General features: G+C 35.0%; 1 protein-coding gene across 12 annotated transcripts in view; it reads right to left on the reverse strand.

Moving 5' to 3' along the window:
* DOP1A (DOP1 leucine zipper like protein A) overlaps positions 1 to 18509 on the reverse strand; it is a 111331-nt gene that overhangs the window by 67395 nt on the left and 25427 nt on the right. For all 12 annotated transcript variants that reach the window (XR_007470530.1, XR_007470532.1, XR_007470531.1 and 9 more), the window contains 4 exons: positions 17103 to 17284; positions 10250 to 10420; positions 7793 to 7986; positions 3086 to 3180 (listed from right to left, as the gene is read on the reverse strand). Coding sequence is in view for 9 of the 12 variants with exons in the window: in XM_049695323.1 (XP_049551280.1) it covers positions 3086 to 3180; positions 7793 to 7986; positions 10250 to 10420; positions 17103 to 17284 (642 nt within the window). In the remaining 3 variants the exon portion in view is untranslated. The remainder of the gene's footprint in view (positions 1 to 3085; positions 3181 to 7792; positions 7987 to 10249; positions 10421 to 17102; positions 17285 to 18509) is intronic.

The raw sequence follows: 18509 nt of genomic DNA on the forward strand, positions 1-18509 counted from the left end.
CTTTGGAGAAATGTCTATTTAGGTCTTTTGTCCATTTTTGGATTGGGTTGTTTGTTTTTTTGATATTGAGCTGCATGAGCTGCTTGTAAATTTTGGTGACTAATCCTTTGTCAATTGCTTCATTTGCAAATATTTTCTCCCATTCTGAGGGTTGTCTTTTCGTCTTGCTTAGGGTTTCCTTTGCTGTGCGAAAGCTTTTAAGTTTCATTAGGTCCCATTTGTTTATTTTTGTTTTTATTTCCATTTCTCTAGGAGGTGGGTCAAAAAGGATCTTGCTGTGATTTATGTCATAGAGTGTTCTGCCTATGGTTTCCTCTAAGAGTTTGATAGTGTCTGGCCTTACATTTAGGTCTTTAATCCATTTTGAGTTTATTTTTGTGTATGGTGTTAGGGAGTGTTCTAATTTCATACTTTTACATGTACCTGTCCAGTTTTCCCAGCACCACTTATTGAAGAGGCTGTCTTTTCTCCATTGTATATTCTTGCCTCCTTTATCAAAGGTAAGTTGACCATATGTGTGTGGGTTTACCTCTGGGCTTTCTATCCTGTCCCATTGATCTATATTTCTGTTTTTGTGCCAGTACCATACTGTCTTGACTACTGTAGCTTTGTAGTATAGTCTGAAGTCAGGGAGCCTGATTCCTCCAGCTCCGTTTTTCGTTCTCAAGATTGCTTTGGTTATTCGGGGTCTTTTGTGTTTCTATACAAATTGTGAAAGTTTTTGTTCTAATTCTGTGAAAAATGCCATTGGTAGTTTGATAGGGATTGCATTGAATCTGTAGATTGCTTTGGGGAGTAGAGTCATTTTCACAATGTTGATTCTTCCAATCCAAGAACATGGTATATCTCTCCATCTATTTGTATCATCTTTAATTTCTTTCATCAATGTCTTATAATTTTCTGCATACAGGTTTTTTGTCTCCCTGGGTAGGTTTATTCCTAGGTATTTTATTCTTTTTGTTGCAGTGGTAAATGGGAGTGTTTTCTTAATTTCACTTTCAGATTTTTCATCATTAGTGTATAGGAATGCCAGAGATTTCTGTGCATTAATTTTGTATCCTGCTACTTTACCAAATTCATTGATTAGCTCTAATAATTTTCTGGTAGCATCTTTAGGCTTCTCTATGTACAGTATCATGTCATCTGCAAATAGTGACAGCTTTACTTCTTCTTTTCTGATTTGGATTCCTTTTATTTCTTTTTCTTCTCTGATTGCTGTGGCTAAAACTTCCAAAACTATGTTGAATAAGAGTGGTGAGAGTGGGCAACCTTGTCTTGTTCCTGATCTTAGTGGAAATGCTTTCAGTTTCTCACCATTGAGGACGATGTTGGCTGTGGGTTTGTCACATATGGCCTTTATTATGTTGAGGAAAGTTCCCTCTATGCCTACTTTCTGGAGGGTTTTTATCATAAATGGATGTTGAATTTTGTCGAAAGCTTTCTCTGCATCGACTGAGATGATCATATGGTTTTTCTCCTTCAATTTGTTAATATGGTGTATCACACTGATTGATTTGTGTATACTGAAGAATCCTTGCATTTCTGGGATAAACCCCACTTGATCATGGTGTATGATCCTTTTAATGTGCTGTTGGATTCTGTTTGCTAGTATTTTGTTGAGGATTTTGCATCTATGTTCATCAGTGGTATTGGCCTGTAGTTTTCTTTCTTTGTGACATCTGTGTCTGGTTTTGGTATCAGGGTGATGGTGGCCTCGTGGAATGAGTTTGAAAGTGTTCCTCCCTCTGTTATATTTTGGAAGAGTTTGAGAAGGATAGGTGTTAGCTCTTCTCTAAATGTTTAACAGAATTCGCCTGTGAAGCCATCGTAAAAAATCATTCTTATCTTGCAGGCTGCTTGCCCACCTCTCTACTGGTAAGTTCAGACTACACCAATATGCCACAGCAGCCGTTTTTGTGAAAAGCCAGAGGCAGAATAAAGGCCCTTGGCTTAAGGATGGCAAGTCTTAAAATAGAAACTGGGGGTGGTTTATGTCCCACCCGTATAAATATACTGTTCCTATTACTAGGGAACAGTATAGGCAATGAAGTGTAAGATTCTTCAATTATTAGTAACTCAATTTCAACCTGAATAAAGTAATAAAAGAAAAATTTGAGCACGGCCAATTATAATGAAAATTCACTAGTTATCTACTAACCACAGCTCTTACAAAATCCCAAATAATAGTCTTTTCTGCTAATGACATTTTAGAAACAAACTTACTTTTCCGAGGTAAAAGTTTTCCATTTCTTATTACATTTGTTAGGTATGTAGTTCCACCATTCTGAATACTTACACATTGGCGCTCTAAATTGCTCATCATAATTTAGAACTCAAAAGAATTTAGATCACTTCCTTAAAAAATGAGGACAGTAATTAAATTAAGTTCCAGCTTCATTTACGATTTAAGTGAGTTATTCTCATCTGTCACGAAAGTACAGTTGACCCATGAACAAAGAGGGGGTTAAGAGTGTCGACAGTTAATGGAAAATCCAAGCATAATTTCAGTCGGCCCTCCATATCCACAGTTTCATATCCTAGGATTCAAAAAACCATGGATTCTGTAGTACTGTAGTATTTACTACTGAAAAAAAATCTGCATATAAGTGGACCTGTGCAGTTCAAACTTCAACTGGACTAGAGAATGTCAGAGTAACTAAATATTTGGCTTTCAAATTACAGCCAACTCTGCTAAGGGTCTGACATACATCCCCCAAATCACCAAACCAAGAAAAGATGACATTAGGACAGAGATAAGAGCTAGGTAGAAGGCCTGGGTCTCAGAGTCTTACTCACAGCTAGCAATGAATAACAATACCTCTTGCTTTTTAAAGGTTAAAACTTTTTTTTTAAAGGTATGAAATAATCTATTTAATTCTTCATATTCTTATCCAAATCAATAAATCTTATTTTCCCCAAAATTTCACAAATTCCACTCCTTAAAAAGGGAACTTGTTTTCTATGTACTTACTGGTTTATAAAACAAGAGAATACAACTTAAATCCAATTTTAAAAATAACTACACATCAGGAATCTATGAATGTCTAAAGAATGCATTATGTTGATACTGGCATTACTGTTTTACCTGACTCATGTGGAATGGAAAACAGAAGAGTATGAGGTCCAGTGTGCTTCTCTGTACCAGTACACTTGAATCCTGCACCGAAGTGCTTACCGCTTCTACCTAAAATAAGAGAGTCTTTAGTATCTATTGTGTATTACCCTGGGAAATAGTTACCATGAAAATGTAACAATGCTTCATTTTCCTCAAAAAACAGAAGTATGTTTCCAAGTTTCTTTTATCACTAATTACACATTTGTACATTGTTTTGAATAGGTAAATATAATAGTTTAAAATTAAGGAGCACAAAAGAGTACATAGCCAAAAGGTTCTCCCCCATCTGTTTCCAACCACCCAGTTTTGTTTGTGTAAACAATCAAGAATACCAGTGAATACTTTCTGCAAATATAAGTAAAAAAAACATGCATGCATAATCCCAAACTCTGCCTTTTTCATTTAACAACATACTCTGCAGAGCTTTCCTTAACACTACATAAAGAACTTCATTTTTTATATCCAAAGAAATACTTCCTTTCATAGATGAATCCTTATTTATTTAACTAGGCTCCTAATGATGGACATTTATACTGCTTACAACCATTTACTATTGTAAGTAATGTTGCAATATACTTACATAATATACAAGCACACCTACAGGATAAATCTTTCAAAGCAGAATTGCCAGATATTGTGATATACGCAGTTGCAATTTAAATAGTGTAATGCTTTGTCTTAAGGTTATGTATATTTATATTCTCACCAGCTCTGTGTGACAATTTGTTTTTCCGTGTTAACCCACACGTTTCTTGTTTTTGTCAATCTGATATATGAAAATGGGTATCTTCATACAGTTTAAATTTTTATTTCTCTTCTTACAAATAACACTGAGAATTTTTTCGTACCTTTGAATTATTTTTATTTCCTTAGGTTAACTTTCTGTTCAAATCAATTTTCCTACTTGACTGTTAATATTTACTGATTTATTTACGTAGCTCTTTGAATAATAAGGAGGTTAGTCCTTTGACTGTGATGTATTATAAACAGTTATCCAATTATGGCACTTGATTTTTAAAGAAATTTAAAAAAATGACTTCTTTAAAACTTCCATTAAGTCATTAAAAGGAAATGTAACAATACATTTGGAAAATAGTTTGGTAGTTTCTTATAACCTTAAAACATATATTAGGAGAAAATATAAAAGTAAATCTGTTTGAGCTTAGATTAGACACAATTTCTTAGATAATATCTAACACCAAAAGCACAAATGACAAAAAAGAAAACAGATAAATTGGATTTGATCAAAATTAAAATTTTTGTGCTTCAAAGGACACTATCAAGAAAGTGAGAAGACAACTGAATGGGAGAAAATATTTTTAAATCATATATATGATAAGAATTTAATATCCAAAATGTATAGAGAACTCCTACAACATAACAACAAAAAGAGAAATAAACCAATTTAAATAATGGGCAAAGAATTTGAACAGACATTTCTCCAAAGATTTAAAGATGGCCAATAACCACAAATACGTTCAACGTCATTAATCATTAGGGAAATGCAAATCAAAACCACAATGAGATAACACTTCAAACCCATTAGGATGGCTATAATAAAAAAGACAGACAGTAACAAGTATTGAAATGGATGTAGAGAAAAGGGAACCCTCGTATATTGCTAATTGGAATGTAAATCGGTACAGTAACTTTGGAAAACAGTTTGCCAGTTCCTCAAAAAGTTAAACACTGTTACCATATGACCCAGTAATCCCACTGTTAGGTGTATATCTCGAAGATACAAAAACTTATGTCTACACAAAAACTTATGCATGAATGTTCATAAAGAATTATTCCTTAAGAGCCAAAAAGGAGAAGTAACCCAAACTGTAATCAACTGAATGATGGATAAATAAAATGTGCTATATCCAAACAGAATATTAATCAGCTATTAAAAGGAATGAAGTACATGCTTCAATATGAACAAATCTTGAAAATATTATGGTACGTGAAAGAAGCTATTCATAAAAGACTACATATCATATATTTTATTTATATGAAATGTCCAGAATAGGCAAATCTATAGAAACAGAATATAGACAGTGGTTGCTAGGGACAGGAGTGAGGGAAAATGTGATGTGATTAATGGTACAGATGGGGTTTCTTTCTGGGGTGACGAAAATGTTCTCAAATTAGTGGTGATAGTTGTACAACTTTGTGAATATACTAAAAACCACTGAACTGTTCAATTCAAAAGGATAAATTTCATGGTATGTGAATTATATCTCAATAAAGCTGTTATAAAAAAAAGTTAAACATATATTTACCTTATAAAGCAGGAATCCCATTCCTATGTATTTTCTCAAGAAATAAGGATATATGTCTGGATAAAGAAGATGTGGTACATATATACAATGGAATATTACTCAGCCATTAAAGAGAATGATGCCATTTGCAGCAACATGGATGGACATAGAGATTATCATACTAATGCTATTTGCAGCAACATGGATGGACATAGAGATTATCATACTAAGTGAAGTAAGTCAGACAGAGAAAGACAAGTATCATACGATATTGCTTATATAAGGAATCTTAAAAAAATGATACAAATGAATTTATTTACAAAACAGAAATAGACTCACAGACTTAAAAAACAAACTTATGGTTACCAAAGGGGGAAGGTGGGGGGAAGAGATAAATTAGGAGGTTGGGATTAACATATAACACTACTTATTTAAAACAGATAACCAACAAAGACCTACTGTATAGCACAGGGAACTCTACTCAAGATTCTGTAATAATCTAAATGGGAGGGCTTCCCTGGTGGCGCAGTGGTTGAGAGTCCACCTGCCGATGTAGGGGACACGGGTTCGTGCCCCAGTCCAGGAAGATCCCACATGCCACAGAGAGGCTGGGCCCCTGAGCCATGGCCGCTGAGCCTGCGTGTCCGGAGCCTGTGCTCCACAACGGGAGAGGCCACAGCAGTGAGAGGCCCGCGTACCGAAAAAAAAAAAAAAATCTAAATGGGAAAAGAATTTGAAAAAGAATAGATATATGTATATGTATAACTGAATCATGTTGCTGTGCACTTGAGACTAACATTATAAATCAACTATATTCCGATATAAAATAAAAATGTAAAAAAAAGAGGGACTTCCCTCGTGGTCCAGTGGTTAAGAATCTGCCTTCCAATGCAGGGGATGCGGGTTCGATCCCTGGTCGGGGAACTAAGATCCTACATGCTGCGGGGTAACTAAGCCTGCAGCCTCTAGAGCCTGTGCGCCACACCTAGAGAGCCTGCATGCCTCAACTACTGAGCCCACGTGCTCTGGAGCCCGTGCACCACAACTAGAGAGACCACACCCTGCAACTATTGAGCCCATGCGCTCTAGAGCCTGAGTGTCACAGCTGGAGAGAAGCCCGTGTGCCGCAACAAAAGATTGCGTGTGCCACAACCAAGACCCAACGCAGCCAAATAAATAAATATGAAAAAAAGAGAAATAGTTGTAAATGGAAAAAAAAAGAACATATGTCTATATAAATAACTGTATGCAAATGTTTATATTAGTTTTATTCATAACTGCCCCAAACTGGAAAGAACTCAAATGTTCATTAATCAGTGAATGAATAAACAAACTATGGTATATTCATACAATACTACATAGCAATATAAAAGAACAAACTATTGATACATGCAAAAACATGGATGATTCTCAAACACGTACAAAGTGAAAGAAACCACACAACAGCTAACACTGCATGATTCTATTATGTAACATTCTGCAAAAAGCACAATCTACAGGAATAGAAAATAGATCAGTGTTTACAAGGACTTGGGAGTGTAGGGGAATGAGAGTGACTACGAAGGGACAGAAAAGAACTTTTTGGGGTGATGTAAATGTTCTCTATCTTGATTTTATAGTATGTATATATGTATATAGTATGTATAGTATACTATAGTATGTATAGTATGTATGAATTTGACAAATGACTTTATTTGTCAAATTCATACAACTGTACACATGAGTTAATTTCAGTGTATGTTAATTACACTTTAATACATATAACCAAAAATCTGCATAAAAATCTGTCATTTCATAATCATGTGGGGAAAAAGTAAAGGATGATTAATCACAACCTTTTTTTTTAAACATTTCAAAATGACCCTTAAGGGATTCTTTGTTTTTCACTCCTTGCTCATTTTAAGAGTACAGCACTCTACAGAGATAAAAGGTTTCCTTCTGTTCTTAACCTTGAAATTAAAAAGTATAAGCAAACAATCAATGTGATTTTTTTCAACTATCTTTCACTATCTGCTTTAGTAATACATCATTTTGCATAAATCCCATACAGAATCTGGCTATCACTTTGTCTAAAATCTGTCTTTCCTATAAAGAAATCTATGATCCAACAGAAGGTACACTTCGAGATAATATAATGAATGTGGCTATGTTAACAATGGTCTAATCAGTTAGCAAGATGGTAATAAAGACCATTTATTTGCTTGAATAACAGATAATAAAGATAACATATAAATAACAATTCCTTTTCCATGAAAAAACTTTGTAGGTTTTCAAAAGAATAATTAGCAACTATTTTGGTCTTTAAGTTTCCTTGATGAAAAATGTAAGCTCCATGAAAACAGGAACTTCATTCGTGGCACGATTCTCAATATCTGGAATTTTGTGTCTGGCTATAAAGAAGTATGAGTTAAATGAGCAACCACATGTATACCTACCATTAGCTCGATATCACTGCCAATTATATAAAGCTGATCTTCCATGGAAAGCTTCCTGTTCAAATGGGCAAGAACATACGTGATTCCAGGTAAACGCACAGCAGGACTGGTTAGAAGGCTACCCCAGAGGGCACTGTAGAATGCCGACTGGTCCACTGCAGTAGCAACCTTTTCCAATAATGTGTTTGTTCTGAGGTACAAAATAAAGTGGTTGAAAAAGGGAAATATTTAGTTTCACGATGTTAAACACAAATCATTATCCTCTCCCAGAATGTATGAAAGCATCCCTGCCGTAGTCATATGTTCCATAGATGGGAAGAAGCATACACGTCAGAGTCAGAGAACTGGGGTGTAAGTCCTGGCTCTCCCCATTACTAGCTGTGTAATCTGGGGAAATCACTTAGTGTTTCTTCAGTTCAGTTTCCTCAACCGTAAAATGAAGATAACAACAAAAACACCACCACAAGTCCCATCTGCCTCAGTGGGCTGTTAAACCCACATACATTATAGTTAATAATAATCCTATAGCAGAACATATCTTCTGTTGATTTTCTACAAAATTTTAAAGGCTATTTCAAAATATTTCCTTCTCTTTGAAATCACATTATGTAATTCACTATTTCAATGAATTATCCTATGACAAAATCAGAGATGCATTATTGCTCTATTAAGAACTGCATTTAAAGAATTACCTTTCATTTGTTTTAAACATAAGATAAACAATGCAATACACAAAAATTATTACATTGCTGTAAAGCAGATTCAGAATCAAGAGAATCTGATGATGAGTTCTACTGTTAACTTACTATGTGATTTAATACTAACACTGTAATCCCTTCTAGCCTCAATTTAACTATGCATTAAAAGAACATGTTTTCATATCATTTTATAGAACTTGTGTGAAATAACTGGCAAAACATATTGCTATGGTCTGAATGTTTATGCCCCCTGAAAATTTATACATTAAAACCCTGATCCCCCAAAGTGATGGTATTAGAATGTGGAACCTTTGGGAGGTGCTTAAGTCATGAGGGTAGAGCTCTCATGAATGAGATTAGTGTTCTTATGAAAGAAATACCAACAGAGCTCCAAAGTCCCTTCCAGTAGATGAGGATATAGGGAAAAGGCTCCAGCTATGAACCAGGCAGAAGGCTCTCACCAGAGCATGGTCATGTTGGCACCTTGATTTTGGACTCCCAGCCTCAAGAACTGTGAGAAATAAATTTCTGAATTTTTGCATTTCTGAATATTTCTAAATTTCTGAAAATAAATTTCTACCCAGTCTGTGGTATTTTGTTACAACAGCCCAAAAGACTAAGGCACATAACAAGATTAAATCATAGAGATACCACAGTCATAAAGACCATTATTCAATTTCTACGTTAAATTTTTAATTATAACTAGCAGATTTATGAAATGGTATTCATTGTATGCTTCCCTTAGGAGAATTAATAAAACAATTTAAAACAAGACTGATTTATAAACTTAATAAAATAATCTCATATTGTGTTTCTAAACTTGTAAGCAAGTAAGTAAAAAAGTTAATAAAAGTAAATGATAAGTTTTGAGGACTAAAGTATTTTTTTCTCAAAGTAGCTTATAAGAGTAATCCAATATTTTCAGGATTAGATTCTTACAGCATTATGGGAGCAGATGAAATATAATAAAAGGGTAGCTGGTCAATGCACTGGAATAAATTATTTAAATTTAAATCATGTGTACTCGTAAAGAAAGTTTGGCATTTTCTTTTTCTGCCACCTTAATTCATAATTTCCTTTTTGGTAAGAATATCAGTAACAGAGATTAAAGATACTTAACGTTACCCTGCATTGTCTACCACTATTAACTTCCAAAGAAATGATAGACTCCAAAACAGATCAAATCATTTTCTTCGAAGAGTTAAAATATCAAGAGTATCATGTCAATAGGTTGGTGCTAGGCTATTTTCCACCATTAACAATTTAAAAATTGATGGTACATGGCCCAATTTCCCATTCATTTTATTAATTTAAATGTCCTATCTATTGTACTATTATTTTAAATTATGGGTCACAAATTTTTGAGTGATTTTTATGTGCTAGGCACTAGACTAAGTGATATTGAAATATTATAGTAACACAATGAAATAGGTTATGCTTTTTTATATACAAGAAAACTCAATAAAGTTCAGAAATGTTGAAAAAGCTTTCCTAAGCTCACACAGTGTCTGTCAAACTAGGATTTGAACCCAGTCCATCTACCTTCCAAGTCTGTGCTCTTATTACTCAGCTAAATTTTCAGTGTGATACACAAACTAGACACACTAATTTTTTTGCTATAAAAATCTTCAGGTGATATACTGACGTGTCAAGAATAATTAGTTTTTGTGATGCCAATATTACTGATTTAAGGATGCTTGCTGACAAATCCATGACTTTGATTACTTAGCTGCAGCAATAACAGTACTATCTTACCTCTCATAGTACTCTGATCCTTCTTCTAAGCCAGGAAGAATACCAGTTAGCAATCCTTGTAGACCAGGCTTCAGTGTTTTACCCAAAGGCAGATAATATATCTCATACAAACTTAGCAATGTTGGTTTCACCGACATGGCAGCATTTGCAAGAAGAGGAAATAGTCCAGAACTGTTTTATAAAAATAAAAGTGGGGGATAAAATAACTATAAAATATTAATTCATATGTACCAACATGTGTGTATAAATCTTTTAAAAATGAAATAATGTTATACTGCTCAGCTTAAAATGGTATCCTGTATAGTGATGCCTTCTATATCCATTAAACCAACCTAGGTCTCTCACCTGAGCTTCATACTCATAAACCCAGTGGCCACCTAGCTGTTTCACAAGGCCTTCAAATTTCACAATTCATAAACAGAGTTCCCTCCCTCCCCCTGCCCCAAATCTTGATCCTTCCCCTGTAATTTCCATTTCAAAATATGGCATCAGCATCCATCTGGTTGACCAAAGGCTATACATCTTAGAGTGACTCTTGACCCTTTTAAAAAAAATCTACTTTAAATCGGAATCAATTACCAAGTTTTCTCTCCAAGCCATCCTCCTAGATATTTTTTGAATATAATAAATTCTCTCCATCTCCATCAGATAGCTCCTTAGAAGAGACCACCAAGGTATCTCAATCATCATCTCTCAATCATCATGTCTTACCAAGTACTGCTTCAGGATAGCCCTGAAGCAGCTGTTCTCAATAAAACCTTTCACTGGTTTCCTGCTGCCTTTAAGATATAGTCTAAATGCTTAATGTGGCTTTTAACATCTTGCTACTACATACCTCTATAGAGACAATGTATGCTCACCAATATCACTCCTGCACCCTCTGCTCCAGCTACACTGAAGAATTCCTCTCAAGTTCATTTTAGAACTTTCCACACCCTCGTTAGCAAGCAGGCCTTCGCACATGCTGCTCTGAAAGATACAATTCCTGCTCCCTTACTTACAACCTCCTTGTTGTCTGGATGATTCCTAGGACTCAGGAACTCAGCCTAAGCTGTTTCCTTGAGGAGACTGTCTCCTAATTAGACTAGGTTAGGCTCCCTATTTGATGTTCCCATAGAACCTAACACTTATTCTAATAAGTAATTCTGTTTTTACTAACAGTAAGTAATTCTATTGCTGTGATAATAATAAGTAATGCTAGGGACTTCCCTGGCGGTCCAGTGGTTAAGACTCTGCGCTTCCACTGCAGGGGGCAAGGGTCCGATCCCTGGTCGGGGAACTAAGATCTTGCATGCCACACAGTGCAGCCAAAAAAAAAAAAAAAAGTAATGCTATTCCTTGCAGCAGCAGAAGGAAACATCAACAAAGTAAAAAGACAACCTACAGAATGGGAAAAAAAATTTGCAAACCATATATCTGATAAAGGGTTAATATCTAAAACACATAAAGAACTTGTACAACTCAATAGCAAACAAATAACCTAATTACAAAATGGGCAAAGGACCTAAATAGACTTTTCTCGAAAGAAGATACATGAATGGTCAACAGATACATGAAAAGATGCTCAACATCACTAGTCAACAGGGAAATGCATATTAAAACCACAGTGAGATAACATCTCATGCCTGGCAGAAGGGCCATCATCAAAAAGACAAGATATAACAAATGCTGGTGTGGATGTGGAGACAAGGGAACCCCTGTGCACTGCTGGAGGGGCTGCAAATTGGTACAGTCACTATAGAAAACAGTATGGAGATTCCTCAAAAAATTAAAAATTCCAATTCTGGGAATATATTCAAAGGTAAAAAAAACACTAACTCAAAAAGAATCCCCATGTTCATAGCAGCATTATTTACAATAGCCAAGACATGGAAACAACCTAGGTGTCCACTGATGGATGAATAAAGAAGTTGTGTGTGTGTATACACACACACACACACATACACACACATGGAATATTATTCAGCCATAAAAATGAGGAAATCCTACCATTTGCAACCACATGGATGCATCTTTAAGGTATTATACTGAGATAAGTCAGACAGAAAAAGACATACCATATGATCTCACTTATAGGTAGAATCTTAAAACAAACCAAAACAAAACAAAAAAACACCCTAACTCATAGAAAAAGAGATCAAATTTGTGGTTACAAGAGCCAATGGTAGAGGGAGGGGGAATTAGAAGAAGGTGGTCAAAAGGTACCAACTTCCAGTTATAAGATAATTGAGTACTAAGAATGTAATGTAAAACATGATGACTACAGTTAACACTGCTATATGATATACAGGAAAGTTGTAACAGAGTAAATCCCAAGAGTGCTCATCATAAGGAGAAATTTTTTTTCCTTTATTCTTTTCTTCTTTCTTTTCTTTTTATTGTATCTATATGAAAAGATGATATTAGCTGAACCTATTGTGGTAATCATTTCACAGTATATGTAAATCAAACCATCATGCTGTACACCTTAAACTTACACAGTGAGGAATGTCAATTATTTACCAATAAAACTGGGGGAAAAAAGAGTAATTCTAGTAGATAATTCTGTAATATCAGAAAGCAAGAGACCATGACTCTCTTTTTATTTCTGTATCCTAAATCCTTAACACCAAGTCCTGCACTTGCAAAGTGCTTAACAAATGAATTAAGAATCTGTCTTGCTCCTACTTTATACAGAAAACAGAGGTCATCTAGTGGGAATTCCCTCAGCTCGCCATTTTCCCGCCTTCAATTTTAGGTAGTACAGTGTGACTTAAAGCTACAGTAGTAACCTCTTCAAAGCTACCTTGCCCCAGGGCCCAACGTCTCCTTTTGCCAGGGCCCTGCTTTATCTACCATCCTTTTTCTTTCCTGTAATTTCTTTCTTCCTCCACTGACAGTTGTGCTTAAATCTTTCCTATGACTCTAAAAAGAGAACAAATTACAACAACAAAATCCCCAAACCTTTATCTTAACTACCTCCTGGCTTGAAGCTGCCTTCCTACTTCAACTTTTGGGGGGAAAAAAAAAGCACTCCTCCCAATTTATCACCTCCCATCTGATCTTCAATCATGACACTTCTACCTGCTCTACTGAAGCTGTTCTCCATACTGTCACCAATGTCTACTAATCGCCAGATTTGATGGTCTATTTTCAGTCCCTACTGTTTCATGTGCCAGTAATATTTGATACTATTCACCACAACTTTCTCTTGAAATTCTTTCCCCTTTTGGCTTCAGGTGAGCTCTGTCTCCTGGTACATTTTCTATCTCTGATTCTTCTTGTTCCTTTTCAATGACTACTTTCCTCCACCTGCTCTTTAAATAATGTGACTCCTAAGTATTCACAGAATGGTCTCATTCCTTTACCCTCCTTATTATTCACAACGTACTGGGTGATCTCAATCATTCTCTTGGCTTCAACTGCCACCTGAATACTAACTGCTCTAAAATCTCTCTAGCCTGAAGTCTGGGTTTGTATTATCAAAAGTTTACTTTACGTATCCATTTAATATTTTACGCTGCTCAAACTACATGTCTAGCCTTCTTAGTAACCCCTGTGTACTGTATCATATTAAAAAAAATAAGTTTGAAGACACAATATGATATTTTATCATAGGTTACAGAACTTTAAAAGTATTTGTATTTATGTTAAAGCATAAACCTTGAGATTAACTTACTTAATAAAAAATAAAAAGTCCAACATTAATATAAACTTTAGTTTTTAAATTAGCTATACTTCTAAAAAATACACAATAACAATTTTACTCCATAAGGTATGTGTATATAAGAATGTCTGCCATATTTAGACACGGTGTTCTAGAATTAATTTATTATTCTTATATAGCATTATATATTATTCTTATATTGCTAATAAAATTAGATATACTGCAACTTCGTAAAATAGCTGTTTCTTAAAGTAAACTTTCTGTTATTTAAGAGTTTAAAAAGTAGTAGGCATGAGTTATATAAGAAAAGTCTTGCCTTAAGAAAGGAATTGATCAGTTATTACATGTAACTGAGCAATTTTCATCTTTTTATTAAAAAGTGCTGTTCCTTGTAATATAGTGTTTATTATTAGTATTAAAAATACCTATTACTGACTTTAGGTTCTATTTTTAAAACATCCATGCAGAATTTAAAGAAAGAGAAAACACAGACACAGTAAAGTAGATCAATGAAGTTAAAAGTTTGTTTTTAAAAAGACTAACAAAATTGATAAACTCATGACAAGACTAACCAGAGTAAAAAAGGATGTCTGCATCACCAATGTCACGAATGATAGAGGAAAATTGGATATGCACATGCAAAAGAATGAAATTAGACCCCTATCTTACATCACTTACAAAAGTTAACTCCAAATGGATTAAAGACTTAAATATAAGGCCTGAAACCATAAAATATAGAGGAAAACATAGAGAAAAGCTCCCTGACACTGCCCTTGGCAATGATTTTTTTGGATAAGAAACCTAAAGCAAAGGCAACAAAAGCAAAACTAAACAAGTGTGACTACATCAAACTAAAATGGAAGAGAGGATAAGATATGGGGAAGCCAGAATGAAAAGTTCTAACATATGTTTAATCATAGTTCCAAAAAAGGAAGAGAGAATACATGGAGTAAAGTCAATTTAAAGAGACTCCAGAATTGATGAAAGGTATTGATTTACAGATTTTAAAATCCCAATGAATCCCAACCAGGATAAAGAAAAAGATATCTACCTCTAAATACATCACAGTAAAACTGCAGAGTACTAATGACAAAGATGTAGAAGTAAATACGCAGACTTCTATGAGCTGATATTCGATCAGAGACCTGGATTAAAGCATTACAGAGTGAGGAAAACAAAGAAAATGAGGAAGAATAAGCAGAGACCTATGTTGTCAGAATGGAGTAAACTGGGTAGAAAGTGGCAGGAGTTAAGAGGTCACTGACACAGACTGGGCCAAAGTATATAAAGCCTTAAAAGCCATAGTAAGGGCTTTGAATTCTGTTTTTAAGCGACAGGAGGAAGTCAATGGAGGTTTTTAACAGAGGAATGACATTACCTATTCAATGTATTAAAAAGTTTACTCTGATACTATGTGGAGAAAAGGGTGTAAGAGAATAAGAACAGATGTTATATGAATATTCGGAGGCCAGTAACAAAGACCAGGCTAGAGAAAATGCTTACTTAGTGAGGATGCTGCCAGCAAGGGTAGAGAGAGGTAGATGTATTTGGAACATGGAACAATGGCTAACATTTATTGAGTACTTATTACATGCTGTACTTTGTTCTAAGCACTTTACATATATTAACTCTCTTAATTCTGTTAACAATACTATGAAATTGATCATCTTATTCCCATTTTTGCAGATGAGAATACATACAGAGAGAGGTGAAGAAAATGGCTCAAGATCACAGAGCCAGTTAGCTGTAAATATGAATTGTCTGACTCCACTGCCTCTGCTCTTAACCACCATGAGATAGAACTCTTAGTGACAGAATATTCATGAGAGGAAGGAGAATATGGGCAAAGAAAACAAGATGTCAAGTGTAAGTCTGAGATTTCAGGTGTAAATGGATGGATGGTGGTGCCATTTACTGAGCTTTAGTGCACTGCAGATGGCCAGGTTTATGGGAGAAGGTGAGGTTAGTTTGGAGCAGGTTGAGCTTCAGTTGCCTTTAAAGATCCACACTGAGGTGGCGAGTAAGCCAGGAGTTTAAAGCAGATGTCAGCACTAGTGATACCAAGTTGGGAGTCTGCACATAAAAGATAAATCATGGCTTGGATAAGCATGCCCAAGGAGAGAATATAAAGTGAAAACATTAGGTACAGGACTAAGCAAGCCTTAAGGAACTCCATATGTAGAGTTTAGGGAAAGGAGAAAAGGCTGGTAAAGGAGATTGAGAAAGTAACAAAACTGGAGAATGAAGTATAACAGAAGGCAAGAGAAAAAGACTATTTTAAGGAGAGAAAGGTCAACTATGTTGAAAGGTGCTAAGAGATCAAGGTATCTATTTTTTCTCAGGGTAGTTCTCTAGCTTAAAAACACAGAATGTTCTGTAGTCTCAACAATTTTGAAAAAAAATAAACTTTTCAAAAATGACATCTGAGGGCTTCCCTGGTGGCGCAGTGGTTGAGAGTCCGCCTGCTAATGCAGGGGACACGGGTTCGAGCCCTGGTCTGGGAAGATCCCACATGCCATGGAGCGGCTAGGCCCGTGAGCCACAACTACTGAGCCTGCGCGTCTGGAGCCTGTGGTCTGCAACGGGAGAGGCCACGACAGTAAGAGGCCTGCGCATGGTGATGAAGAATGGCCCCCGCTCTCCGCAACTGGAGAAAGCCCTCACACAGAAACGAAGACTCAACACAACCAAAAATAAATAAATAAATAAATTAAAAAAAAAAAAATGACATCTGAGAAGGAAAAAATTCTTGTATTAAGAAATATTAGGGACTTCCCTGGTAGTCCAGTGGGTAAGATTCCACGTTCCCAATGCAGGGGGCCTGGGTTCGATCCCTGGTCAGGGAACTAGATCCCACATGCATGCTGCAACTAAGAGTCCGCATGCCACTACTAAGAAGTCCGCATGCCACAACTAAGAGTACGCATGCTGCAACTAAAAGATCCTGAATGCCGCAATGAAGATCCTGCATGCTGCTACTAAGGCCTGGCACAGCCTAAATAAATAAATAAATCTTAAAAAAAAAAAAAGAAAGAAAGAAATACTGTAAATTTTTCTTAAGTATTTATTTATCAAAATATTTAAGACTGACATCTGAAAACTTTCATCATTAAGGACTTTTCAATTTTTTACCTTTTACTGCAAAAAGCATAAAATAGCTAAAAATACTTTTACTTACATGCAAATAGACAGTAAAATTATTCTCACCTATATAAAAAAAGATCTTTGGCAAGTCGCTTAGGTCCAATGATTTTGAAGATAATTTCATATGTTTCAAGTGCCTTCCGATGAACTCCACCTGGTAATGCTGGATGTAGACATTGAGCTAGGCGTTTGCCTATGGTCAGCTTTTTGGGTACCACTTGGTACTTTGCATTATTTTGTAAAACCTTGAAGAAAACATTTTAATTCAGTTGAGAAAAATATTACATTTCATTTTATTTCCATTTTCTAGCATAGTATTACCAAAAACCCTTATAGGACTTCTTTACACTCTGAAAAAATTATAGAGGATGTCAAAAAACTTTTGTTTTTGTCAGTTACATCTGTCAATACTGGATTTAAAATTAAAACTGAGGATTTAAAAATATTTATTAATTTGTTAAAAAAAAAAACTCATTACGTGTTAACAGAAATAACATTTTTATGAAAAATAACAATACTTTCCAAAACAAATTTGTTCAGAAGAAAGGCACCGTTTTAGATGTCTGCAAATCTTTAATGTCAGTCAGCCTTCAACCTATTTTTGATACACTGTTTGAAATACATGAAGAAAATCGAACCTCAACATAGATACTTTGTTGGAAGAGGAACAACCACTGCTGTACTATATCATATTATAGCAAGTAATTCTAGTGCTAACAAGAACATACATGAGATTATAATTGCCCATTTGCTTTTACTAATCTCCCAATTGGGCCAAATACATGTTGCTGTATTTATTCAGCCACTACATTTCTTTAGAGATGATGGTCAAGGCAGAATTTATAGAAGAAGATGCTATCTCACAAATCACTCAAAGGAGATTAATTATTTAAGTGATAAAAGACTTACAAATGCAGTTCTTCAGAGTATTATGGCAAAATGCTGATAGAATACTAGAAAATGAACACTCAGAATGAATACAGTATAATAGACTGGAACTGGAATTTAGATGAAACACAAAAGAAGTCCTTTATTTTAAAAAATAACTGAGGTTAAAATATATAAAACGAATGATCTGCCAAAGGCAGTACAGAAGAGAAGCACTAGATTTTTCATTTCACAAAAAAAGCGGAGGGTCTGAGGTCCACTTAGATAGAACATTTTCAATGTTCTTCCCACTACAAGCCTTCAATCCAGTTTTAAATTGGATGTAACGAATGTAAATAAAATTAGACCTACGAATGCAAAGCAAATCAAGGGCACAACACTAATAAGACTCCAACTACAAAATATTTTTATTTTTTGAAACTAGCTGCCTTCCATTTCTAGAATATTACTTTGAATTTTGGATGCAGGAGCAAAGAATCAATATTTACATATATTTTAAAGAAAAGTATAATTATTATCAGAAGTACTTCTGTAGAAGGAAACTTAATGATGTGTAACACAAAATGCCTCAATAAAGAAATT

This window comes from Orcinus orca, chromosome 12, assembly GCF_937001465.1.
Source record: "Orcinus orca chromosome 12, mOrcOrc1.1, whole genome shotgun sequence".
NCBI classification, from domain to species: Eukaryota; Metazoa; Chordata; class Mammalia; order Artiodactyla; family Delphinidae; genus Orcinus; species Orcinus orca.